The sequence below is a fragment of the Salmo trutta genome, chromosome 16, assembly GCF_901001165.1.
Source record: "Salmo trutta chromosome 16, fSalTru1.1, whole genome shotgun sequence".
Taxonomy (NCBI): domain Eukaryota; kingdom Metazoa; phylum Chordata; class Actinopteri; order Salmoniformes; family Salmonidae; genus Salmo; species Salmo trutta.
Genome location: NC_042972.1, coordinates 24,486,567 through 24,512,893, shown reverse-complemented (window position 1 = coordinate 24,512,893; position 26,327 = coordinate 24,486,567). Strand labels below are relative to the sequence as shown.

Sequence of the window (26,327 nt, the reverse complement as noted above, 5' to 3'; positions counted from 1 at the left end):
ACTAATATTCCAGGAATACATATTTCAAGAATAAATTATATAACAATGGTAGAATAGTCACACCTGTCACCCTTATAATACATATATGCTTGACAATAAAACGTTTTTTTACACATCTTGCAGAAAAGTAATGACCGCAGGGAAATGGTTCAGTTCCAAACAAATTAGTTTATTCAACTGCCTCTATAGCCATAGGTACAGCCTTTGTACTTTCCCAAACCATTGGTTATTTTTGCTCTATATTTCAATAGTAAGAATAGCAACTCAACACACTAACCAAAATGTGCCACCCACCCCCCCAACAAAAAGTGCCAGAATTGTAAGTAACTAGTCTCCACAGACACCTTGTGATTCTAGGGCAGCAGAATGTATGTAGACTAGGGTAAGTAATGTATGTATGTAACCAAAACCTATGGTCTTGGAGTGTAACTTTACATGTTCCTTTCTAACTGCCTTGACGTGTGTGTAACACTCAGTTTGTTCCGAATGTTTGCTAAACCGGTATGTGCAAGTGTGTGCCTATATGCCCATGAGTATGTGCCCATTGTACTCAGTTAAACCAGCGGGTTCCTGAAGTTCTTCCCAGCAAAGACAGCCTTGTCTCCCAATTCCTCTTCAATTCTGAGAGGAAACAGAAAACACAGTTTAGCACTACAAAGCAATATTCAAAACATAGTTATAATGAAGCGTATAGCTTAGTCTGCATTTTTAATCTTCAGTGTCCATACTGTATGTGATTGTCAGTCTGTCTATTCTAATTGTAGCAGCACCATTTCACTTAATCAAGTTCTAGTACATGCAAATTATTTGGCAAATAAAGGTGATTCTGTATAATGGTCAACCAAAATGATACATTCACCCAATGGTTATGATGCCATGCAGGATTACATGTGTAAAAACCATGATCAACAAGAAAATAAATCCAGAAGAATAAAAATGACAAGCATCACAACATTGATTATGCTGTAAAGGTCATGAACCCTCACCTGAGAATCTGGTCGTATTTGGCCAGACGCTCAGAGCGGCAAGGAGCCCCAGTCTTAATCTGGACAAACAGACAGGGGCAACATTAATTTCATAGCAATAATGTACAGTAACTAAAATACAGTAACAAATATCATTTAAAATCAATCAGAACAATGATTCCTTTGGGCAGCCCCTTACCTGTCCAGTGCACAGGCCCACCACCAGGTCAGCAATGAAGGTGTCCTTAGTCTCCCCAGAGCGATGGCTGACCATCACTCCCCAACCACTTGACTAGGCCATCTTGCACCTGGACAGGGGAAAGAGAGGACTCATGACATGGCTAGAAGTTCACACCGTTGGAAAATTGCATCATGCGAGGCTCACATTAGACTTACAACTGGGAGGTTGTTTGCCTTGACTCACATGACATTTTTGTTGACAGTCATGAAAATATCAATTTAATGCTAATCAATGTATAGTATAATTACATGAACTTCTACGGTATTTCAGGTATTTTCTCAGGTCTGCCCCCCCAAAAAAGGCAGGAAAAAACTGAGGCCAGAGTTCCTCTCTAAGTCACTATGGAGTAAAGATAGTGGGTGAAACTTACGCGACCAGAGACTCCGTCATAGAGCCGATCTGGTTGACCTTAAGCAGCAGGCAGTTGCAGGCCTTGTCCTCCACGGCCTTGGTGATGCGTTTGGGATTGGTCACTGAGGTCATCACCCACCACCTGGATCTCCGTGCTACCGGTGAAGTTGGATCACGCCTCCCAGTCGTCCGGGTCAAAGGGGTCCTCAATGGACACCACTGTCACAGAGGGGACATAGATCAGTGATCACCGAGAGGTAAGTCATGTCCTGTACCTTAGAGTAGCCATCCATAGAATAGGACATCGTATTTTATTTCCAACCATAATATTTAACTTTGCCCATCTCCATTGTAGTGTAAACTGATTCACTGAATTTGTGATAAAATACAAAGCTGATCCAGCCAGAGACAACATTACATACTTTTGAAATACTAGAAAGGTAAACAAGGACAAGACACCTGGGTAATCCTTGCAGAAGCTCTTATAGAGGTCAGCCAGCTCATCAGGAGACTTGAAGTCCAAGTCATACCATCCCTGTAGAACTCAGAGGCTGCCACATCCATGCCAATCACCACCTATTCTGTGTATCCTGTTTTGCTGATGGCCTCTGATCAGTTTCCCATAGAAAAAGCGGCATACCAAAAAATTACCGAAATATACTTTGTGCTGAAAATAAAAAAATATATACTTTATGTGATCAAAATAAAAACCCTATGATCACATCTGATACCTTCCTTGTTCTCCAGGACGTTGGGAGTGAAGGCACCTTAATCCCCCACATTGGTGGCGTCCTGGCCGTACTTATTCTTTATGACGTTCTTCAGGTTGTGGTAGACCTCAGCCCCGATACACATGGCCTCCTTGAAGGTGCTGGCACCCACCGGTAGGATCATGAACTCCTGCACGGCCAGCTTGTTACCTGCGTGAGACCCACCGTTGATCATGTTAAAGGCCTGGGAAATACGTTATCCAAGATTTTTTATTTGATTTCATTAAATTAAAATATATTTTGAGAGATATGGATGGAGAAAATTATCTACACTACAAGCTGTAAGACAAGGCATGTGTGAGCGTGTTTTGATAGTACTGTAAGAGTAAAACACTGTCTGACTTTCACACCCTGTACTCACCGGCACAGGCAGGATGACATCGGGGTTCCCAGCAAGATCAGCGATGTGACGGTACAAGGGTACACCTTTCTCTGCTGCACCAGCCTTACACACCGCCAGGGAAATACCCAGGATGGCGTTGGCAACAAACTTGGCTTATGTGCCAAAAATAAGAATAAATACAAGTGAAATTGACCAAAAATAACCTCATATGGGGCAAATATTGAGTTATTTAGCCGACAGAACTCATTGAGTGACTTCCAATCAATGCATTTAACTAAACTAGGTAAAACATGTCCTCTGCATTGTAATCTTAAACAACTTACACTTGTTCTCTGTGCCATCCATGTCAAGAATGATCGGATCAATTTTCTCCTGCTCAACCACAGACACATCCTGAGATGAATAACAAACAAGTTAAGCACATACCATTTAAACTATGGAACAAGGGCTGCATTAACTACGAGTATGTGGCAGAGTGGGCACTAGACCTGTTTATCTTTACCAGGTAGGGAAACGTCAAGAAAAGACATCAAGACGAGCAAAGACAACATTCCATGTCATTGTACATCAACTTTGAAAAAGTATTGTTCCTACAGTACCTGACCAACAATTGCAGGTGCAAGTGCAGAGTTAATGTGGTCCACGGCTTGCGAGTCACCTGAAAGGACAATGAAACATTACTGACTAACAGCCTTGCTACACTGCAGCCATCGGACATCCGGCGTTGCCATCAGCCAAAGAGATTGCTTCCGGTGAAATTAATGAAAGCTGTTCTACTGCACGTGTTGTGCTCACGTTGCGTCACATCCAATGGCAGCGTCCAACCGCAAGAACCGCAGAGATTCAATTCTCGATAACTGACACCCACATTCATTCCATCTTGTGAATTGAAATAAAGCGCTCTGTAGCAGGTAGAACATCACATTGATGTGATGCTAATGGCAAAGTACGCGTGCAGTGGAGCTGAAGTGTAAGAAGCATTGACAATTGGGGGATTTAGAAAGTAGCAATGCAAGCAACAACCCAGTATGCTTTTTCAGACACTAAAACAAATGGACCTCAGTCAGAGCACCACTCAGTTTTTTTTTTTGATTGGTGAATCATGTAACCATTACTGTGACAATGTATTAACTTCACGCACAAGGATGTGTTCAGAGAAAAGAGTTCTGCTGCTCTGAAACATACAGCATTCACTACACTTACTATGCACACAAAAATACAGAAGAGCCTTGGATAAACAATTATGCTTTTTTATGTAAGTGAGCACTATTCTGTATTTTTTTCCAGTATGTCAATACACAATGATAAGCACTCAAAGGTTACATGCTTAACTTGTACACTGGGATGACAAAGTTTTTTTGACACTTGCAATTCACATGAGCATTCAGTATTTGTCAAGCAAATCCTCCATGTGTCAATTGTTAAATCAAGAGCAAACTCACTGACTTACTTTTTACACCTGACAGAGGAAGGACATTTTCAGGAGATTAAAAGAGTAAAGACTGTAGGTAGCACGTTTATAGAGACCTCCCTGAAATAGATTCCATTATAATCATATTATGCAGTTAGAATATATCAACCCCAGATACACACCTTTCCCAAGGTAGCGTGACTTGTCATTGTCCCTGAGCTCCAGGGCTTCATAGATACCAGTGGAAGCACCACTGGGTACAGCTGCTCTGAACAGACCTGGGAGATAGTGACAGATATAAAATAGTGTTTGTCATGAAAAGTTGGACGATCAACTATAGCAGTGGTTCCCAAACTGAGGCACACAGGGTTAGGCAAATCGCAACATTTACCTTTGTCAGTGTAGAGGTCCACCTCCACAGTGGGGTTGCCACGAGAATCAAAGATCTCCCGGGCATGAATCTTCAGGATGGACATGGTGCTCGACCTTTGGAGAAGAAAAGTCCAAATATATTTAAGACTGCTAACCAGAACTTGTATAATGACACTATCAGTCCTATAAACATGATACTTCAATGTCCATTGTGCAAACTCTAGAGCCTTACACTGTGAAATAAACATGCTGATTCACATTTTATCAGTCATTTGAGGTATCAATGTTTTTCAGATACCATCTAACCTTAGGTTAAGCCAATGAAGGCATGAACACCACCCCAAATGGCCTTGCTATATCAGAGGCCCTTTGTTGACTGCTGAATACAAATCTACTAGGTCCAGTAGAACATATTGCTATTTCAGTCAGTGGTGGATAAAAATGACTTTCACTGCCTGAAGAGTCCTTTTCCTAAAAGTGTCCTTTCTGGTTGTGAACTTAGTGGTGCTAGCAGTAGGTTATCTGCCTAATTGAATTAGCTACTGTCCATCTCATTAATTACATTGCACTGTACTAGACCAAAGCAGTAAGGCATCTGTCAAGGCTAGAAGGACTACTGAATGTCAGACGACATCTTGGCAGCCAAACCCAATTATGTATAATTCTGAATGTTGTAGGTCCTCTATTCTTGGCATTGGATACATTTTTTTGTTTGAAAGATAGCTACAGGGATTTCAAATCATTCGATTGACATGAGATCCCCCAGTAATCATGTCAATGGAACATTCCTTGAACTTCGTGCAAATAGTCTCGTAAGTGGGTTGAGAATGCAAACTACTAATTTACTGCATCTTGCATGATCAAATTAGGAAATTGCACAACATTTGGCTACAATTTTTACAGTAAATTGACTAAATGTTGTGTCTCCAAAGTGGTCAGCTAACTTTAGAATTTTAATCAAACTTTAATTGAAATGTTGTAGTAACTTTCAAACTTCGCACAGATGAAACATGATAGTGGCTAGACTAACTAGCGGAAACAGAGGGGAACTTCTGTTGAGAAGTTACAGAACAAGGGTTAGTTATAAATACACAAAAGTATGTGGACACCTCTAAAAATAAGTGGATCCGGCAATTGCAACCACACCCTTTTCTGACAGGTGTATAAAATAAAGCACACAGCCATGCAATATCCATAGACAAACATTGGCAATAGAATGGCCTTATGAAGAGCACAGTGACTTTCAACGTGACACCGTCATACGATGCCACCTTTCCAACAAGTCAGTTTGTAAAATTTCTGCCCTGGTCAGCTGTAAGTGCTGTAATTGTGAAGTGGAAACGTATAGGAGTAACAACAGCTCAGCCGCAAAGTGGTAGGCCACACAAGCTCACAGAACAGGACAGCTGAGTGTTGAAGTGCGTAGCGAGTGAAAATCTGTCCTCGGTTACAACACTCACTACCAAGTTCCAAACTGCCTCTGGAAGCAACATCAGTACAAAAACAGTTAGTTTGGGAGTTTCATGAAATAGGTTTCCATGGCTGAGCAGCCGCACGCAATGCTAAGATCACCATGTGCAATGCCAAGCATCGGCTGGAGTGGTGTAAAGCTCGCCGCCATTGGACTCTGGAGCAGTGGAAACGCGTTCCCTGGAGTGATGAATCACGCTTCACCACCTGGCAGTCCGACAGACGAATCTTGGTTTGGCGGATGTCAGGAGAACGGTACCTGCCCAAATGTATAGTACCAACTAAAGTTTGGTGGTGGAGGAATAATGGTCTGGGACTGTTTCATGGTTCAGGCTCCTTAGTTCTAGTGAAGGGAAATCTTAACAGTACAGCATACAATTACTTTCTACACGATTCTGTGCTTCAAACTTTGCAGAAACAACTTTTTCAGCATGGCAATGCCCAGTGCACAAAGCAAGGTCCATACAGAAATGCTTTGTTGAGATAGGTGTAAGAACTTGACTGGCCTGCACAGAGCCCTGACCTCATCCCCCTCGAGATAAATTGGAACGCCAACTGCGAGCCAGGCCTAATCGCCCAACATCAGTGCCCATCCTCACTAATGCTCGTGACTGAGTAGAAGCAAATCCCCACAACAATGTTCCAAAAGTGGAAAGCCTTCCCAGAAGACTGGATGATGTTATAACAGCAAGGGGGTACCAACTCAATATTAATGGCCATGATTTTGGAATGAGATGTTCGACGAGCAGATGTCCACATACTTTTGGTTACCTTTGGAAAGGTTGAGGAACAACTCAAAGCTCTGTCTTCAAAACCGGAAAACACACCTTACGCTTCGGTTGTGAAAGACACCTGCAGATCCGGGCTTTAATATTGTCATAACAATGGTCATTTTCTTACATAACAGATACATGTGTTTAGTCACTTACCTTTGAATTAAAATAGAAGTCAAGGTGAGAGGAAGGGCAGTCTTTCCTGAGTAATGCTGGTGAGTTGTGCGTTAAGTTCTGGGAGGTGGAAAAAAATACTTCCACTCTGTCCTTTTCTGTGTTTTTCTCTTTTTTTCTCTGGAATCATCAACCAGAGCTCTCCACCCCACCCTCTATAGTTTAGGAGTAGGGCCTACATGTCATGGGTTTGTGCTTTTGATGCACTGAGAGTAAATCATAAATCATAAACTAGTAAATAAATACTGTATCTGGGCTGACATAACATGTCATCTTCAGTACAGATAGTTATTTGGCCTATACCCCAGTATACTTTGAGCCTTTGCCTACATTAAGTTGAGCACAAAGTTGAGCACAAAGTCAGATTGCCAGTATTCCAATTCTCCCACAGGACAACTACATCTGCTAATCTCCCTGTTCCCCCAACCCCTCTTACTCACTCCATCTTCTTGAAACCCACATCTCCCCCTTTCTTTTTTCTGACAATATGTAACCTTTGTGCTTTTGCTCTCATACCCTCAATCTTCCTCTCTCCATTCTAGAGAAAATCTTCTACTATAATATGAAACTTATAGGCAAACAATATTGAAGAAATAGAAACAATATTGAAAGAAAATGGAGGAAAGAAAGCTACTATTCCTCACCCAACTCCAGAAGCCTAATGAGATTTGTTTTTCCTCACCATGTAATCCCATAAAATTAGGAATTACAGTACTAGGCTCTCTATCAGAGGAGGCTGTGGGAGGTGCTATAGGAGGATGGGCTCATTTTAATGGCTGGAATGGAATTAACGGAACTGAGTCCAACATGTGGTTTACATATGTTTGATGTGTTACCGTTCCATTAATTCAATTCCAGCCATTACAATGAGTCTGTCCTCCTATAGCTCCTCCCACCAGCCTCCTGTGATCTCTACGTGTAACCCCTGGTGGTATGCAGGCCTACTGTATGTTGCTCAGTACATCTTTAACTCTGGTTTCTGTGTGAGTGTATACTGTACGTGTGAATATACATTTTTCACGCAGGCTCCCTGGCTGTGGCCCAATATCTTACAGCTGGCAGGCACAGCATTCTGTTTACTCTATACTGTAATCTGTGACTTTTATGAGCCGTACAGCACCAGGAAGTCGTATATGGTCTTGCCAGTCAACATGGCTTTTTACTACATCCACTTTTCTGCAATATCGTATTGTATATCAAAGAAAAAATGTGTTGTTGGTCAAATGTAAATGGACTGAAATACTTTATTTGTCTTTATGAGAATGATGAAACCACATCACATCAGGGATAAATGTACAGTACCTTCAGGGCGGTGTGTTTGTGTGCCTTGGTACTCATGGTAACGCCATTGTAACAGGATTCCCTGAGCTGAGCTCGCCATCCCCACAGGGTCTGTCTGTTCCCCCTTTCCCCCTCTGTCTGTCTGTGTACCAGTAGCGGCATCATTCCCACAACCCCTACTCCACCTGTAGCTGGAACATGACATCTGTCTCTGGGTGTTGTTCTTTATGTAGCCTATTGTGTATGAATACAGAGAGGTACCTGAATATCTGAGTGAGGTCACAGGATTGACAATGTTTGACAATTAGTTTGTGGTTTAATCACTGTGCAATCAATGCAAGGCAGATGTCCTGAGTAGGAAGTTGAATCAGCCAGTTAATTGGCTTGTTTGGTTGCTGCTTTGCTTCCCAGATTCAACTGGTCCCATGGGGCTCTAGTCATTTGAACCCCCTGTACTGCCCCACCTGGTGCACAAACACCTGGGGCCCAATTACCTGAGAATGCAAGTCAGAGCACAGCCTTGTTGCTGGGGTGCATGTGTCCTCTGAGGATTACCCCATGCCCACTCACACCAATTGGAAGATCTCACAGTTTTTGTCCGCTATTATACAAGGGACTGGAGTTCAATATTAGATCTAATTAAATATTTAAATATACAGTATATTGATTGAATAGTTTATCAAAAACATTTGAACTCTGATATTAGATACTAGTTATTAGTGGCTGGTTCTGTATTGTATATTCATGGTTTTAGGTGAGGTGAGATTAGCTGTGTGTCATAGAACGTGATCAACTGATCTTGATCAACTGATTTTGAATTGCATTGGTAAATGCTGTCCCTTGACTTTGGCACCCTGTAAAAACACTTTAAATTGACAAAAACATGACAAATAATACATGTTCTGTTTCATTGAACTGTTATTTAATAAGAAAACATATGTAAGTCCTTTATACTACAAAACATATATTTGTATGTATTGCCAAAACTACTGGGTACTAGCAAATTGGCTTGTCCCACTGGTGATGTGTAGATGTCAGAGGAGGCTGGTTAGAGGAGCTATAGGAGGACAGGCTCATTTTAAGGCTCGAATGGAATCAATGGAACCGAGTCAAATGCGTTGTTTCCATGTGTTTGATGTGTTCGGTACCATTCCATTACAATAAGCATGTCCTCCTATAGCTCATCTCAGCAGCCTCCTCTGGTAGAGGTGTAGTGACATATTTTGGGGATTTAGAGATATCTATCTATCATTTTGAATGCTAGACAGTAAACACAACTATTTAATAAAACCAAAAAATACTAGTATAATGTGTGTCCCCAGTTTTATGTCATTGGTGTTACAGCCTTGATTACAAAGATATACAACGACCTTGAACATAATTTCAAGTGACAAAATGTTATTGGGGAAGGAATCTATATTACACAAAATAATTCTCTAATCACAACCTTTCGTATGTCCTAAATTATTAGTTGACTTAAAATGGGAAGATGTACCCAAATACATTTAAATTAAATAAAAACTAGAAAACGTAAATAATTGTTTTCCCCAAAATGCCATGCCCAAATGCCAACATAACTCAAGAACGACCAATAAACTTCCAGTCAAGGTTAAAGGTTTGTACTTAAAAGTAAAGCTGGCCTGGCGGTCATTTCAGGACCACCATGTTTATGACTCCATGGGCGTTTGTCAGTTTTACCTGCAGTATTTACAGCAGTGTTCATATATCCCTTTTCCTGGGGTGCAGGCTTTTGTTTCAGCCCAGTACTAGTTCAGCACACCTATCACGACTTCTGCCGAGGTCGGTCCCTCTCCTTGTTCGTGCGGCGTACGGCGGTCGACGTCACCGGTCTTCTAGCCATCGCTGATCCATCTTTCATTTTCCATTGGTTTTGTCTTTATTTTCTACACACCTGTTTTTTTCATTATCCAATTCCATGTTCATGTATTTAACCCTCTGTTTCCCCCATGTTTGTTGTGCGTGATTGTTTCTATGTTCAGTTCGGTTCATGATGGCTGGTTTTTCCACGGGTGCTGTGTTTACAGTTGGTTATTGGTCAAGTGTATTTGTTTACCTTGTGCCTTGATTCTTTGAGTAAAGTACGTTGCTCACTCATTTTGCTCTCCTGCGCCTGACTTCATGCACCAGCTACACTCACCTTCTGACAACACCTGAGTTTAACAAATCAACTAATCACCCAGCCCTTGATCAGTTGAGTGAGGTACTGTATGTTAGTACAGCCTTAGAGAATATGTATAGTTACTGCTTTTGAGAATATATATATAGATTAGAGAGATGCATGTATAGTAGACTGACCAAGAACGTACTTTTACCTCAAGCTTTTACTTATACCTTTTACTGTGTTACACTCCATTAGGAGTTACATTATCATGTTATTTTGTATATCAATGCACTTTGTTCATTCATTTTACTCTTTAACACAAGCTCAGGTCAGGGGGGAAAGGTGTGTTTGAGACGAGGAAGAGAAGCCCTGCCGGGGTAGGGCGTGGTTCTCGACTGTAATGCTGATGTCATACATGCACGAACACACACACCCCAGTGGACTCTCGGTAGGCTGGCCTGACGAATCACAGCAAAGGAGACGCACGCACCTGCTAGGTGCTTGGTGCAAGGTGATTGGTTACACCACAGAGAGACATTGGGGTAGGGCTGGTAGGTGTACATGTAAACCAAAACCTTTACAAACTCAGACTCTTTGCATTAAGAGCTTGTCCAGGTAACATCACCACCACTCCAGGGTTGGTCAACAATGGACATCACCTCTACCTCTGGTGTCTGCCTTTCTGCCTTCCTTTGACATCTACTGATTAACTGATCTCCTGAATCTCGGAGGACTCTCTGCCTTTTGAATCTGACCCAGGCATGCAAGAAATCATTCGTCCTTCAGCAAGAGGAGGTAAGAGGAAGAAAAGCCTCTCTAGCAACAAGACCCGGTAACACAATAGTATCTCTTGTTATGGCTTCTGGCTCTCTGGCTGTTACAAGGAAGGATAGGGTAACTTGTAATTATAAAACCAAAGTTTTTAAACAGTACTAAGTTTTCTTAATTACTATAACCTGGTTTTTACACAAGGGGCTTTTTGAAATACTTTATAAGATCCCTATCACAGAATATTATTTTAATGGCAGTATGCTGATATTTTCCTGTTTTACTTCAGTATTTATCTGTAATATGATTTTTCGAATGGAAAAATAAGTCAAGATTTGAAGGGTGTTTGACTGAGATGGCAACCGATAAGAGACACCTGTCATCACTGAGGAAAGCCTCTCTCCCTAGCTTGTGCTCTAAACAGAGGAGAATGGTGGTACAAAACAGGAACAAAATCTATCCTTTGACTAGACAAACCAGTTAGGGCACATAGGTCTATACAGAAAGAGTTGTCAAAAGTTTCTAAATTCTACTATGTGCAGGATAAGCAAAGTATGGTGGTTTCATGGATGAATTGACTTTATGTTGTTGATATGCTGTAAGGAGACAGTTTCTCTCTTCAATTATTGTGCATTCTACACAGACAATTGTTCGGCTCCAGATTTAAAGGGGGAAAAAGGTGGAGAGTGAAAGGGCCTCTTCTTTTCATTATGTAACTGGCATGCTTGTCTTCTCTAATAATAACTTCAAAAGGGTCTGGTCAGGCTTGTTCTTACTTGTTTTTTCTGGTATGATTAGAGATTAGACTAAATAAGAGTTTCCCCCTCATTCAAATTCAGTATTTCAATAGATGTAGAGTGGTACATTAAGTGGTGTAGTTATTGGCCTAAACTAAAGTAAGAATTTGCTGCTCAATCTGAATCTCTGGTTTGATAATTGTTGGTTTATAAAGAACAATTGCAGTCTTGCCTTGTTTGTGCTATTCCATTACTTGCATATGCCAGCAGTTAATTACTTAAATATAAGCAACAAAGGATATCACAGTTGGGAATGTGGAAGATACAATAGGAAAATGCATTAAAACTGTAGCTGATGCTACTGTATTCACAACTAACACCTGTCCTCTACAATGTCATTTTCTCAAGAGGTCATTGTAGCAAGGGCCTTTTAGAATTTCCTCCTGCGAGAATAAGATACATTTTGTGATGTGGCAATGTGCCTAGCCTCAAATATATGTGTTGAAAGTGTATACAAGTTTAATGGCATTCACAGGTGAGAGGTCAGGTAGTGCATGGATTGGTTTTGTGTGGTTAAGACCATGCAGCCATTTTGTCTGAATGACTAAGCAACCGGTTGAGTCCTTTGTTTAATTTCTGTTTGTTCACGCATGCAAAGCACTCAGGCTAGGCGGTGACCATGCAGATGCTGAATTACCTGTTTGGCTTTAAAGCAAAGTAGATTTTTGCATCTATGCATACAACTGGATATGATGTAAAGTCATTACTATACTTATGTCACTTGAAATGTATCAATATACAGTAACTACAATTTAGAGTTTAATTATATTTTTCAAGAAAACAGGTCTTTATTGTTAAAAGGTCATGTAAACCCTATTGTAAAGGTTTACTCCGGAGTATTGAAAACATCAAGTTTCATAAAAGGAAAATATAATGTCAAATTTTCCTTAGCCACAAAAATGGATTAGGGACTAGACTAGGGATGAGCATCAGATTATTATCTGATAGATGCCAAATATAATACATTTCTTGTATATCAATTGCTTCCTTATTTAACTGTTCTTTCAGCCTCGTAAAAGATGATTTCTCTCTTTTCTTTCCCTCTCTCCTTTTCTCCCTTAGAGGGCCTCTAGTGCTGGTCTGTCTACTGAAATGCTGCCCGGCTGAAGACTAGGAGGGAGCAGGGCATGTCTGTGGGTTTTGCCTTTCATGGGGTCTTGAATGACCAGAGAGAGACTGGATGTGGCACTCTCTCAGGCTCCAGGGGGAAATTTGAGATATTTCCCCTCTTTTCTCCCTCTACAACTCCTCACTTTTTTCTTTTTACATTCTTCCTTTACTGCTCTATTCACAATGGTAAGATTACAGGTGTTGCTGTTTGATTTCCTTCTCAGTCCCCTCCCTTTTTACCCTCCTACATACTCCCTCTCCCTCTTTTGTCCCACATTTTTACCTGCTCCCACCGCCATACAACCTTTCCCGCTCTTGCAACCCACTAATCCCATGACATTTGCATCAAGTGATGTTTGCTTTGCTTGTTTCAGAGCAAAACCCTTTCTTTAAGCTTGTTCTGACAACAATGGAGGCTATATATTTTGAACATGAAGAAAGAATTTAAACAAGATTTTATTTGTAGACTACAATGAATTAAATCAAATCTCTACTACTGAAAGCAATGTGGATACCTTACATAAAAGAGCTAATGTAATCAGACAGTATGTATTTGGTGAAATAACACATGACCAATTTTGAAATGGTGCAGGAACAGTGTGAATTGTGCACAGTGCATACAGTTTGTACGTAGGATGTTATGTAATGTATAATGTTTGCCATGAAGTGTCATTGAGGGCATTCAATGTTGGTGGCAGTTTGCCAATGTGGCAATGATAAGGTGATCTTGAGGCATATTAGTCGAGACATGGGAGTAATCATCTTCTGAAATTCCTGCCATTGTGGTACTCTAGAATACTACATTACCTGCGTAATACAGTAGCGTTTTGATACCGCTGCGGCCTGACTTTGCGAGGGCCCAGTGGCCTACCATACCTTGTTTTAGCTAACAGCGCAGGTGCATAACTTCAAGGAATCTTTGTAAAACCACAGCCTCTTAAATTATAGTTTATGTTCTTGGATCATAAAAAAGCACAGTTGTGATGTTTGGATAATTATTAACAATGACTTAGCCTACTCATGTGGTTGCAAAATTATAGAATAAAAACATCAAAGAAATCCGACAGGGTTTGGTAAACACAGCAGGTAGTCAGTCAGTGCTTTTCTGGATCCACCTGTATGGTAGCCTCCTCTATTTACACTGTCCGCATCTGTGCTGCTGTTGTAAATGAAATATTGATATTTGGATGGCCATCTCCATCTTACGAGGTAGTTTTGGATGTTATAACTCCCTCTAATACTGCCTGGTAATGATGATGATGACCCTCTGCAGGCATCATAGACAAAAACACATAACACAGAAACACAATCCCACGTAGCACTGTATTTTCTTAGCCCTTGATCCTGGGTAGTAATATCTTATGAGTTGCTGATAGGTTTGAGTAGTATTCTAAGGGTTGTGTAGACGTAGATATGCTCTGAGGTTGGATATAGTTAGTTATGTGCTTTTGGTGACCTTCCCTTTCTTTGGCTTCCAAAGCACGTCTTACCTAACAGTGCTGGGCTGTACACAGGTGTTCTAACACTGTCTGGTAATGATGTCCCCTGAAAGCCCCTCAAACAACCACACCATCTCAACAACCAATATAGGTGCAACGGCACTGTAGCATACCTGAAGCAGGATGTGTTCACAGTTAATTAGTTTTTTACTGTTTGGAAATTGTTTTCAGTCAACTCTGTTTTAGAGAGACCCTCTGTCTGTTGGCATTGCCATTGTTCAGGTGTAGACTCTAAGTCACGTGAACTCCAGTTCAAAGTTCAGAACATGAAAAGATGGAGACTGTAGTAGGGTCGTTTTTTTTAAAGGACTACATATGTGAATAAGACGATGATGGAACAACTGGCTGAAGGAGGCATCCAGAACAGGTGACACCAGACTTTAAAGGCTGACAGAGATAGTCCCATAGGAAAAGAGGATGAGGTAATAGTCCTAAACGTCGTCTGTGGTGAGCACCTACCACCTAACCCCCCCCATTTGTGAAAAGTAGTTCCTCCCTGCTTCCTGCCCTTTGTGTAGATTTTCCACCCCACCCAGTAGTTAAAGAATAGCAGTGAAATGACTGTTGCAGTAAGAGCCACTTCCTCTTCCCCTCCCCCAATCGAAGCTGAATCTGGGCCTTTGTTGGCTCGTGATTGGTCCAGCGGCCCTACTGTACCTGCGTGCCATATTGTGCAGCTGACACCTGAGATCTGTGTGAGAAAAATAAACACAACAACCTCTATGGCTCTCCTGCTCTCACTTTCTATTTATTTCTCTCTCTCCTCTTCTCCAGTGAAAGCCAGTGGCATTAGCTGAAACTGATTATTGCATTTAAACTAAAATGAGAGGTTGATTCATTATTGTTGAAGTAGTTTTTTTCATTACTCTCAACCAGTTATAACTCTCAACCTATTGCCCTATTCAACACCATTATGATTGTCAAGGTAAAGTGAAGGTATACAAGGAAACAGAGTTCTCAAACTGTGTGTTATGTAACAAAAGGGTGGCTGTAAAAATTGGGGAATGCGGGCACAATAGGATTGTAATGTCGTCATTTATTTGCATGTCCCTTAAAAGTTCAAATAATTTAAAGATTGTGTAATATTGCCTTATGACAAACAATCTGCTCCAGTTATAAATGTCTTACTATAATTGTAGAAATTACTATTACCTCCAATAAATTTTTTTTAAACTTTTTACCACTGATGTGTTGCTATAAACTATTCCAATTCTCCAACTTATTTCTGTCTTCTTTCTTCACAGCTTGTCTGTCAACAAGCTGCTGTAGCTACAAAGACCCTGGCTACTTTCCTCTGATGCGCCTACCTAGACCTTATAATTGTTGTCTTACCAGACAAGTTTAGATCTAGCTACTCTGTCTAATACTGTCTGGTAATGCCGTCCATTACAAGGTGTCTCATCGCTCTTCTTCTGTCAGTTTCTTGGACAATCTGTACAAATAAACTGGTATCAGGTCATTTGATGTCTTTTTCCCTCAATGATGTTTTCCATAACTGGCTTGTAAGGTTTAATTGCAGGTCAAATAAAAATTGTGTTGAATTATGTCATTGTATGCAATATCCCTAGTCAAAAAAATGCTATAGGATTCCCCCCCCCCCAAAATATCCAATTGCAATTCCAAAGAAATTTCAATCAGATTTTGGAAGCTATCCTATAGGACTTTATCCCATGGTATATTGCCTAGTACCTAGGACAGAATCCTATAGGAGTCCAATAGGACTGGTTCCAAAATCTGATAGGATTTTCTTTTGGCTTCTATTATTGACTAGGGTAACTTGTTATTTAAAAAAAAAAATTGTACAGGACAGATGTAAGTACAGATATGGAGACAGATATAGAGAGGGGTAAAGTGGTTAAGGGCACAGACATTCGGCCAAGCCAGGGCTCAAATCCCCGTCTAGGAGGGGGCATATGTGGTCCGGATTTGGGGGCTTAGACCGCTACACCAGACTCCAGCACACTGATAAAAATGTTCTATTAGATTCTTGTGTATATAAAATCCTATTCAATAGAATCCTATATTAGTCCAATAGGACTGGTTCCAAAATCTGATAGGATTTTCATATTGGCCTCTAATTAGATCCTTGTATTGGAATCCTATCGGATTAAACACTATACGCTATAGTTAACTTGGCTGCTTAACACATGGAGCACCCGTGGGCAGTGGACACGTCAACTATAACATCATAAGCAAACAATATTGAACTGCCTCCTTTTCCACTTGAGATGCCGACCCTATAGTGGAGAACCGCCGGCAATGTCGAGATAGGGAAAATGGGGAGGGAGCACCTTCTAAGGATGGAGGGAGGGTAGAGGTGACAGCTCTGGGGGAAAGGAGGCAGGGGAGGGGGTACATCCCTGGTAGGGAGGTAGGGAGGGAGGGAGGGAGTGAGAGGGGTAGGTACAATCCTGGAATGGAAGGAGTTGGGGGGGTGTCATTATCTTTAGGTTTTTCTTTTCCTCTCCCTATCCCAACAGAAAGAGGGTAAAGGGAACATTCTCTATTTGAATGCATTGCTGACTATTATACTGTATATTAAATTAAAGAATGTTCATATCTTTGTGTTACTGTACCTAAAAATGTATTTTCATTCTACTTTTTTTGCATATATGAAATGTAAATATGCTGCACATTCTAAGGGGAAAACCCCCCAAAATCTTGCGCTATTGTAAAATTGTATTTAGTATTGTACATAATATTGTAATGGCTTCTAATTCAAAAGACAAGAAGTTGCATGAATAAGAATCAAATCAAATAACTCAAGTGAGTGTTTTGTTGAAAAATGTGTACTGTACTGGTGGTCAAACTCCAAATGAGCGTGTAGCCTTGAATCACTCCCATATTGTGGTGGTGAATAAAACCTGTTGTTTCCAATTAAATAAAATATTGTAATTCATGTTGTATTGTACTGGAACAAATGACAACAAACTTTAATTTAATGGGTTCAATTAAGAAAAGTTATGATTTAAGACGTATCAAAAACCTATAGGATCCAATAGGATTCCAGTAGGATTCTGATAGAGCTGACACAACATCCTAGTGTTGTGAAAATCTTATAGGGTTTTATTGGAAAAATCACTAATCCTGTAGGATGTTTTGACTAGGGATGCCTTGAATAGTTATGTCTTACAGTGTTTTGTTAATTATGTTAAAGGTCTTAAACTCAGTTTTTTTGTGTGTTTTTCATTATCATATGAATCATTATAAACTGCATACAGTGTAGTTTTGCACAACTACTAAAATTCTAAATTACTATATTAACCTGCAAACATATTTCTTACAGTGAAATCATCATAGAGATAAATTCAATCACTACTCACTTTAAAGGTCAATTGCAGCAGTTTTTTTTTTAAATCGCAATATCAAATAATTTCTGGCTAACAATTAAGTACCTTGATGTGATTTTTTTTTCAATTAAAATTGTCAAAAAGAAACAAAAATTGCTTCTTAGCGAAGAGCAATTTCTCAAGCAAGGATTTTGCTTGGACTGTCTGGGAGTAGTGAGGGGAAAACTGAGAACTAGCTGTTATGGGCACAGAGATTTGGAACTCTCTTTCTTATTGGTCTATTGACTAATTTAAACCCTGGTGATGTCACCAGGAGGCCAAAACTCCCTCCCCACCAAAACAGGCTAAAATTTCAGGTGGTCTTTTCTAACAGCTCTTACACTAAAAGGGCATTATCATAATTTTCACAATTCCACAATTCCAACCTCATAGTGTGGAAATATACACTTCGTGGACAGTTTATTAGGTACACTCATCTAGTACCGGGTCGGACCCCCCTGGTCAGCAACAATGTTCAGACACGCTTTGGCGTTCAAACGTTTCTCAATTGGTATCAAGGGACCTAACATGTGCCAGGAAAACATTCCCCACACCATTACATCACCGCCACCAGCCTGTACCTTTGACTCCAGGCAGGATGGGGCCATGGACTCATGCTGCTTACGCCAAATCCTGCCACTGCCACCAGCATGACGCAACAGGAACCAGGATTTGTCAGACCATGCAATGTTATTCCACTCCTCAATTGTCCAGTGTTGGTGATCGCATGCCCATTGGAATCGCTTGTTCTTGTTTTTAGCTGATAGGAGTACAATAGCCCATCCATGACAAGGACCGATGAGTTGTGCGTTCTGAGATGCTGCTCTGTAGATCACTGTTGTACTGCGCCATTATTTGCCTGTTTGTAGCCTTGCACGATTCTTGCAATTTTTTTCTTGACCTCTCTCATCAACGAGCTGTTTCGCTGAAAGGACTGGCGCTGACTGGACCTTTTTTGTTTGTCGCATCATTCTCGGTAAACCCTAGACACTGTCGTGAGTGAAAAGCCCAGGAGGCCGGCCCTGCCTGGCATGCCATTTTGCCCATTCTAATGTTCAATCGAACAGTAACTGAATGCATTGATGCCTGTATGCCTGCTTTATATAGCAAGCCACGACCACGTGACTCACTGTCTGTATGAGCTAAATATGTTTGTGAATGGGGTGGAGTACCAAATAAATTGGCCACTGAGTGTATATAAAAAACAGGAAATCAGTTTTTGTATCTAGTTGAACTCTACTTTTTGTGCAGTAGGTGGCGGTAAAGTTCCATTCTGAACTCAGGCCCCCCCAAAAAGGTCCAGGAAGATAGAAATCAAATAATATCAAATCACATTTTATTGGTCACATACACATGGTTAGCAGATGTTATTGCGAGTGTAGCTAAATGCTTGTGCTTCTAGTTCCGACAGTGCAGTAATATCTAACAGTAATATAACAATTCCACAACAACCACCTAATACACACAAATCTAAATAAAGTGATGGAATAATAATATATACATATAAATATATGGATGAGCGATGACCGAGCGGCATAGGCAAGATGCAGTAGATGGTATAAAATACAGTATATACATATGAGATGAGTAATGCAAGATATGTAAACATTATTAAAGTGGCATTATTAAAGTGACGAGTGATACATTTCTTAAAGTGGCCAGTGATTTCAAGTCTGTATATAGGCAGCAGCCTCTCTGTGCTAGTGATGGCTGTTAAACAGTCTGATGGCCTTGAGATAGAAGCTGTTTTTCACTCTCTCGGTCTCAGCTTTGATGCACCTGTTCTGACCTCGCGTTTTGGATGGTAACGGGGTGAACAGGAAGTTTCTCAGGTGGTTGTTGTCCTTGATCTTTTTGGCCTTCCTGTGACATCGGGTGCTGTAGGTGCCCTGGAGGGCAGGTAGTTTGCACCCGGTCACCCGGCAGGTAGTTTGCACCCTCTGGAGAGTGCTGCAGTTGTGGGCGGTGCATTTGCCGTACCAGGCTGTGATACAGCCCAACAGGATGCTCTCAATTGTGCATCTGTAAAGGTTTGTCAGGGTTTTAGGTGAAAAGCCACATTTCTTCAGCCTCCTGAGGTTGAAGAGGCGCTGTTGCGCCTTCTTGACCACACTGTCTGTGTGTGCAGACCATTTCAGTTTGTCCGTGATGTGTACACCCAGGAACTTAAAACTTTCCACCTTCTCCACTGCTGCCCGCCGATGTGGATAGGGGGGTGCTCTCTCTGCTGTTTCCTGAAGTCCACGATCTCCTTTGTTTTTTTGACGTTGAGGGAGAGGTTGTTTTCCTGACACCACACTCCGGGTGCCCTCACCTCCTCCCTGTAGGCTGTCTCGTCGTTGTTGGTAATCAAGCCCACTACTGTCGTGTCGTCTGCTAACTTGATGTTTGAGTTGGAGACGTGCATGGCCACGCAGTCATGGGTGAACAGGGAGTACAGGAGAAGGCTGAGCACGCACCCTTTTGGGGCCCTAGTGTTGAGGATCAGCAAAGTGGAGATGTTGTTTCCTACCTTCACCACCTGGTTTGGCGGCCCGTCAGGAAGTCCAGGATCCAATTGCACAGGGCGGGGTTGAGACCCAGGGGCTCAAGCTTAATGATGAGCTTGGAGGGTACTATGGTGTTAAATGCTGAGCTGTAGTCAATGAACAGCATTCTTACATAGGTATTCCTCTTGTCCAGATGGGATAGGGCAGTGTGCAGTGTGAAGTGTGATGGCGATTGCATCGTCTGTGGACCTATTGGGGCGGTATGCAAATTAAAGTTGGTCTAGGGTGGCAGGTAAGGTGGAGGTGATATCATAGCGATTGCGGCGGAGCAGTTCCTGAGGCCGAAAGATTACATGCAATATTAACACAAGTCGTACCACCCTCTTAGGTCCTAGGGCCTGAGAAGGGAGATATGGAGAACTGCTTTGCTTAATCTTGGCCAGGTCTCAGTTGTAAATGAGAACTTGTTCCTCAACTGGCCTACCTGGATAAATAAAGGTCAAATAAAAAAAATAAAAAAATAAAAAGAAGGAAGAAGTGGGAGTTTTGTTTGTTTTGGCAATGTACTATTTTTATTAGGGTGGACTAAGTTAGTTTCAATATTTCGTATTAATTAATTTATTTACATATTTTATTTTGGTTTCAAACTGTCCAGTTGGTGGCGACAATATACCTTTTTGAGAGTAGTCTGACATAAAACCCACAGAAGAAGAAGAAGAAGAAGAAGAAGAAGAAACGAAAACGAAGAAGAAGAAGAAACGAAAATGACGAAGAAGAAGAAGGAAACGAAGAAGAAGAAGAAACGAAAACGACGAAGAAGAAGAAGGAAACGAAGAAGAAGAAAACAAAGAAAAAGAAAACAAAGAAAAAGAAGAAGGAAACGAAGAAGTAGAAAACTAATTTCCTGCACATGCGGAGGTTACTTCTGGTTTCTACCACAGTAGCCGTAAGACAGTTTTCATTGATACAGCGCAAAAATATTTGGCTACTTTGCAGATTCAGTACATTTATTTATACATTTGTTAAGTCATCATGTCGGGAATACCACCAGATACCTGGCAGCCACCCACAGTGAGCCTGGAGACAACGTAAGCACCGGTAGCTAGCTAGCTAACGTTAGCTATTGTTTTGAATGAATGAGCAGCTAGCTAGGAGTTATTCAAATGCTTGCTATTCAATTATGTTTTCCCAATACCATGTATTGCTGTCCAGTGGTTAATTTAATATCCCATGGAAAAGGAATGCTCTTAGCTTAATTTCGTGTCCTCTCATGTTCCAGAATGGGTACAATTGTAGTGGAACTGTACTGGAGACATGCTCCCAAAACTTGCAAAAACTTTGCTGAGTTGGCCAGGAGAGGTTACTACAACAACACCAAGTTTCATCGTATTATCAAGGATTTCATGGTGCAGGGAGGAGACCCCACAGGAACAGGTGAGACAGATAAACACACATACAGATGGTTGGGAAATTCTTTAGAATGTTTTGTTTCATATTGTTTCACTACCAGGGGAGTGTTCAGCAGGACACAACGCTTTGAAATGTTCAGATAGAAATGTTATGTTGAACAAACATGACTCCCTGACATGTAGAATAAGGAATCACATTGGCTCTCTTCATGGAATTTCTATCTGCATTGTTCGAAAACGTTTGGCAGCTGAACATGGCACTGGCTTTTGACCTCCTGAACTCTGCCCATTTTTGCATTCAGAATGTTTCAGAGAGACATAAAAATAAGACATTTCACTAAACTCTCTATGAGGACTGTAAATCTGTTCATCAGATTCTTACTCCCTGTAATGCGTGTTGCTTATAGGTCGTGGTGGTGCCTCCATATTTGGCAAACAGTTTGAAGATGAACTAAACCCTGACTTGAAATTCACAGGTAACTATACAATTTATAAACAGGAGAAAACAACATGTCATAGTACCAAAACGTTGTATTTTTATGTTGCTCTCTACTGCTTTCTTATGGCGCCATCTCCCTCCCTAGGTGCAGGAATCTTAGCAATGGCCAATGCAGGACCAGACACCAACGGAAGCCAGTTCTTCCTTACCCTAGGGCCTACTCAGTGGTTGGATGGGAAGCACAGTATCTTTGGGAGGGTGTGCCAAGGTATATCAGTTGTGAACCGTGTCGGCATGGTTGAGACGAACTCACAAGACCGACCTGCCGATGACATAAAAATCCTCAGGACGACTGTACCCAACTGAGACTCACAACCAGCAACTACTTTCTTATTTGTACAGTCATTTTGTCATGATTTATGCCTTTGATTAATTTTGTTATTCTCAAATCAATAATGTAGCCTAACCATTGTAGTCATTATCACTAAAATGATTGAGTGACATATTAGGAATGACACACTTGAGAATATGCCTGGTATTTATCTAATGATTGCAGATAAATTTCATCCTGTAACTTGAACAGACTACCACTGGAGGGAGACAAACAACAGAACATACAGTAGTGTTGGTCTTTTTCATAAGACAGTCACATGATATAAAAAAAAAAAAGCCTACTCTGTTGTGGACACATTGTTTTGGTTATAATGTTTAGTAATCTCCCAATAGTTTGAGGGTTATCCAAGTTCACCTAGCACCTACCATTAGCAGGTGCCAATTTCTACAATTTCTCACCTTAGAACGTGATTTTAAACCTAACCTTAACCATACTGCTAACCTTATGCCTAACCTTAAATTAAGACCAAAAAGCAAATGAAATTGTTCATACATTTTACGATATTGTGCTTTGTGTAGATGTTATTTATCTCTACTATTGCTCCAGTTGGAATGCTGTAGCCAGTTAGCTAGGCTGCTAGTGGGGTCCCCTTAGAGAAGGTAAGTAGAGATACCTACTGAAAACTACTTTTTTTTCATGGCACAGAACTCTCTTAACTGTTGTCTTCCATTAGAACTTTTCCATTAGAACTTTTTATTCTTCGTTTACAGGTTGGCTTGTTAAATTGTTCCTTGGTGATGCGTGAGCAGTTCCTCTTGTACTGTTGAGGTCTCTTTGCTTGACGTAGGCTTCCAAGCCTTCTTCTAGCTGTGGTTGGTTGCTTTATTTTGAAACCTGGCAGCCATTTGACCAGTTAGGACATGGTAAGACTCCCAGATGTGTTCTGGTAGTGCACACGCAAACTTGATGGCAGCGCCCCTGAGACAGAAATGCAGCCTGTCTACTTTGCCTCAGTCGACCACACTTGTTGGCCAGCCTCTCGAATGGAAGGATAAAGGAGTTCAAGTCCTCTTTACCATCGTGTGTGGCAAGCTTTGCCTGAGGGCTGTCTCAATGGTGAGCTTCTGGCAGCAGGACTGTAAGGGGCTGTGCTTGATCCATTAGAGTGGAGAGTAGCTGAGAGGCCATCGGTCTGCCCATTGTTCACATGATTTGTGAAGGAACGGGGGTTGGAGTATTAAGCCATTGTAGTTGGCAGAGTAGCCATTCCCAGCGATGATGAATGGTGGGCAATGTAGCTGATGCGTGGCTTTGTGGCTGATTTTATGTTTGTACATGGATGTGGGCCAGCCAGACTAGACATCAGCCTGGTAACCCTGGTGTCCTGTATAGCCTGGGTCCAGAGAGTTCACCGGTTGGGCATATGGGTCCTAAGCCATTGTATTGTGCTATGGATGAGTGTGATGGTACTACCATCACATTGGACCAGTGTGATATAGTGTGGCGTCGAGGAGCTGAAGCCATGTTGACGGTCACTGCTACCACTGTGGGCAATACAGCATATTGTGCATGTCGTTGACCTTGTCAAAGCCTGGTGGTATTCCTGGGCGGTTGGTTTTCAGGTTTCTCTCCAAGGCTTGGGGCTGACTGAAGAAGTCTCCTGGGTACGCAGGACCACAGGCCTGGCTGTAGCAGTGGCATGTTGCACTGGTTTGGGTGGAGGGGCGACGGCTGTGCATCAGCGCCAATTGCATTCCACGTTTGTAGTAAGGTGGGAATGGGGCGCCCCCCCCCCCCCCCCCCGGTCCTGATATCCTGACCGCCATAATTGACCTCACCCAGATGTTTGCTCTGCTGCTCATCACATTCGTCTAGGCTCTTCTCTACTGTCTGCAGTCGCTGCTTTATATCCAGGATGTGGATTAGGAGTTTTGTCTCCTCAGAAAGCTTTGAGTTTGAGCCTCTTCCTCTACAGACATCTTTGCTGTACTGAGCTTTAACAGTCCTTAGGTGAGTACATCAGCCTCTATTCTTTAGTTACGTTATGTTCTTTAGTCCCTTTAAAAAAAAATCTATTTAGTTGTATTATTTGCTCAGCTTTACTTGAGAGAGAAAATAAATAAAATAAACAACACAAAAAATGGAGGTACAGAGACTGGCTCTGTGTACAGATGCAGGCATGCAAGCGCCGTTAAAATGTTGCACTCAAGTGACACAATGTAGCTGATTCTGTCCAGGCAAACTTGAACTTTGTGGGTGTGTTTGAACTGATAACTTTTGTCAAGTTGTTAACCATCGTTGGTCACTGTCTTTCAAGTGTTGCATTAGCATTATGGCTATAAAAATTTACACACTTCCGAGTACTTGTCGACTGCATGAACTTTACAAAAATCATGTGATCAAAGGTCAAGCAGTTTTTGATGTTCAAATTGTATTAGTCACATGTGCCAAATACAACAACCTTACAGTGAATTGCTTACTTACGAGCCCCTAACCAACAATGCAGTTTAAAAAATAAATTAAAATACGGATAAGAATAAGAAATAAAGTAACATGTAATTAAAGGGCAGCAGTAAAATAATAATAGCGAGACCATATACAGGGGGTACCGGTACAGAGTCAATGTGCGGGGGCACCGGTTAGTTGAGGTAATATGTACATGTAGGTAGAGTTATTAAAGTGACTATGCATAGATGATCACAACAGAGAGTAGCAGCGGTGTAAGGAGGAGGGCAATGCAAATAGTCTGGGTTGCCATTTGATTAGGTGTTCAGGAGTCTTATGGCTTAGGGGGAAGAAGCTATTTAAAAGCCTCTTGGACCTAGACTTGGCGCTCCGGTACCGCTTGCCATGCAGTAGCAGAGAGAACAGTCTATGACTAGGGTGGCTGGAGTCTTTGACAATTTGTAGGGCCTTCCTCTGACACCGCCTGGTAAAGAGGTCCTGGATGGCAGGAAGCTTGGCCCCAGTGATATACTGGGCCATTTTGCTTTCAAATCGCTGTAGTTGCTTGCTTCTCACCAACTGCACCATGCAGCCATCACCTTAGTTGTGGGAGGCACTATTTGTCAACCTATCATTAGGGTGTTTTTGTTTGACCCAGGCAAATGTGGTTGAATATGTGACTGAAACAGGAACTGACTTTTCTGCGACTCTAAAGCTACAGGGGATACAAATTTAAAAGTCATATTTGAAGCCTCAAGCTAGCCAATGAATTGTACACATGTTACGTTTCCAGTGTTTGATATGGGGGTACAAAAAGGTTTATTTTGACATTTTATACAGACAAACTTTTATTAACAATAGCAACTATGTTGACACTGCCATGTTGATCTTGCTGTTGGAAAACCACTACAGTGGCTGACTTTCGGCTGTTGCAGATGCACATCCCCCAACTTTTACTTGCTGACTTGTCGTGCTATCCAGAATCCTTGGGATGTCCCTACCCTAACCTTAACCCCTTACCTTAACCATTTTACATTTCAACTTCAACTCCTTTGGTTGGGAAGCATTACCTTAACCATTTACAATTTCAACTTTAATGGGGTAGCAAAGTCCCAAGGATACCAGGTAGCACGGACACGCAGAGAACCCTCCTGGTGCAAAACATTTACTTCCTGGTTTCGTCAGTGTCATATAGAAACTTGTTATTGGGGATCCCTAGGGTGTCCCTACCCCATTGAAGTAAAATGGTTAAGGTAATGCTTCCCATCTGAAAGATTTTGCATATATAACTCTTTTTGGTCTTCAGCAAGGGTTTGTTCAGCTGTTTTTGTGAAAAAAATTATTTTTATTCTTGAGGCAAGACGAAGTTCGGTAGCCAAGGTCTATGCCCCTTTGTCGGTGATTGGTCAAGTGTTTGTTGCAAAGTGCCAGGGTT

The 26,327-nt window shown here is 41.4% G+C and overlaps 1 protein-coding gene and 1 pseudogene across 3 annotated transcripts; one reads left to right on the top strand and one right to left on the bottom strand.

Moving 5' to 3' along the window:
• Positions 1–148: 148 nt before the first annotated feature.
• LOC115150371 (alpha-enolase-like) lies at positions 149–6,917 on the bottom strand (annotated as a pseudogene).
• Positions 6,918–10,873: 3,956 nt separating this feature from the next.
• On the top strand, positions 10,874–24,805 carry LOC115150369 (peptidyl-prolyl cis-trans isomerase-like 1). Of its 3 annotated transcripts, none has more exons than XM_029693581.1 (4): positions 10,874–11,068; positions 21,545–21,699; positions 22,082–22,150; positions 22,259–24,805. In XM_029693581.1, the coding sequence occupies exons 2-4, from the start codon at positions 21,546–21,548 to the stop codon at positions 22,477–22,479; spliced, it is 444 nt and encodes a 147-aa protein (XP_029549441.1). In that variant the 5' UTR covers positions 10,874–11,068; position 21,545; the 3' UTR covers positions 22,480–24,805. The 3 variants fall into 3 exon arrangements, with proteins under 3 accessions (XP_029549441.1, XP_029549439.1, XP_029549440.1); XM_029693579.1 differs by lacking the exon at positions 10,874–11,068 and adding an exon at positions 21,064–21,353; XM_029693580.1 differs by lacking the exon at positions 10,874–11,068 and adding an exon at positions 21,074–21,211.
• Positions 24,806–26,327: the final 1,522 nt, after the last annotated feature.

What these genes read in the sequence shown, in the direction of transcription:
- LOC115150369 (XM_029693579.1), top strand. Translation starts at nt 21,298, where the DNA reads ATGTCGGGAATACCACCAGATACCTGGCAGCCACCCACAGTGAGCCTG. An exon ending in ACAGTGAGCCTGGAGACAAC is followed by an intron (nt 21,354 to 21,544) that starts GTAAGCACCGGT and finishes CTCATGTTCCAG; the next exon opens with AATGGGTACAATTGTAGTGG. An exon ending in AGGAGACCCCACAGGAACAG is followed by an intron (nt 21,700 to 22,081) that starts GTGAGACAGATA and finishes TGTTGCTTATAG; the next exon opens with GTCGTGGTGGTGCCTCCATA.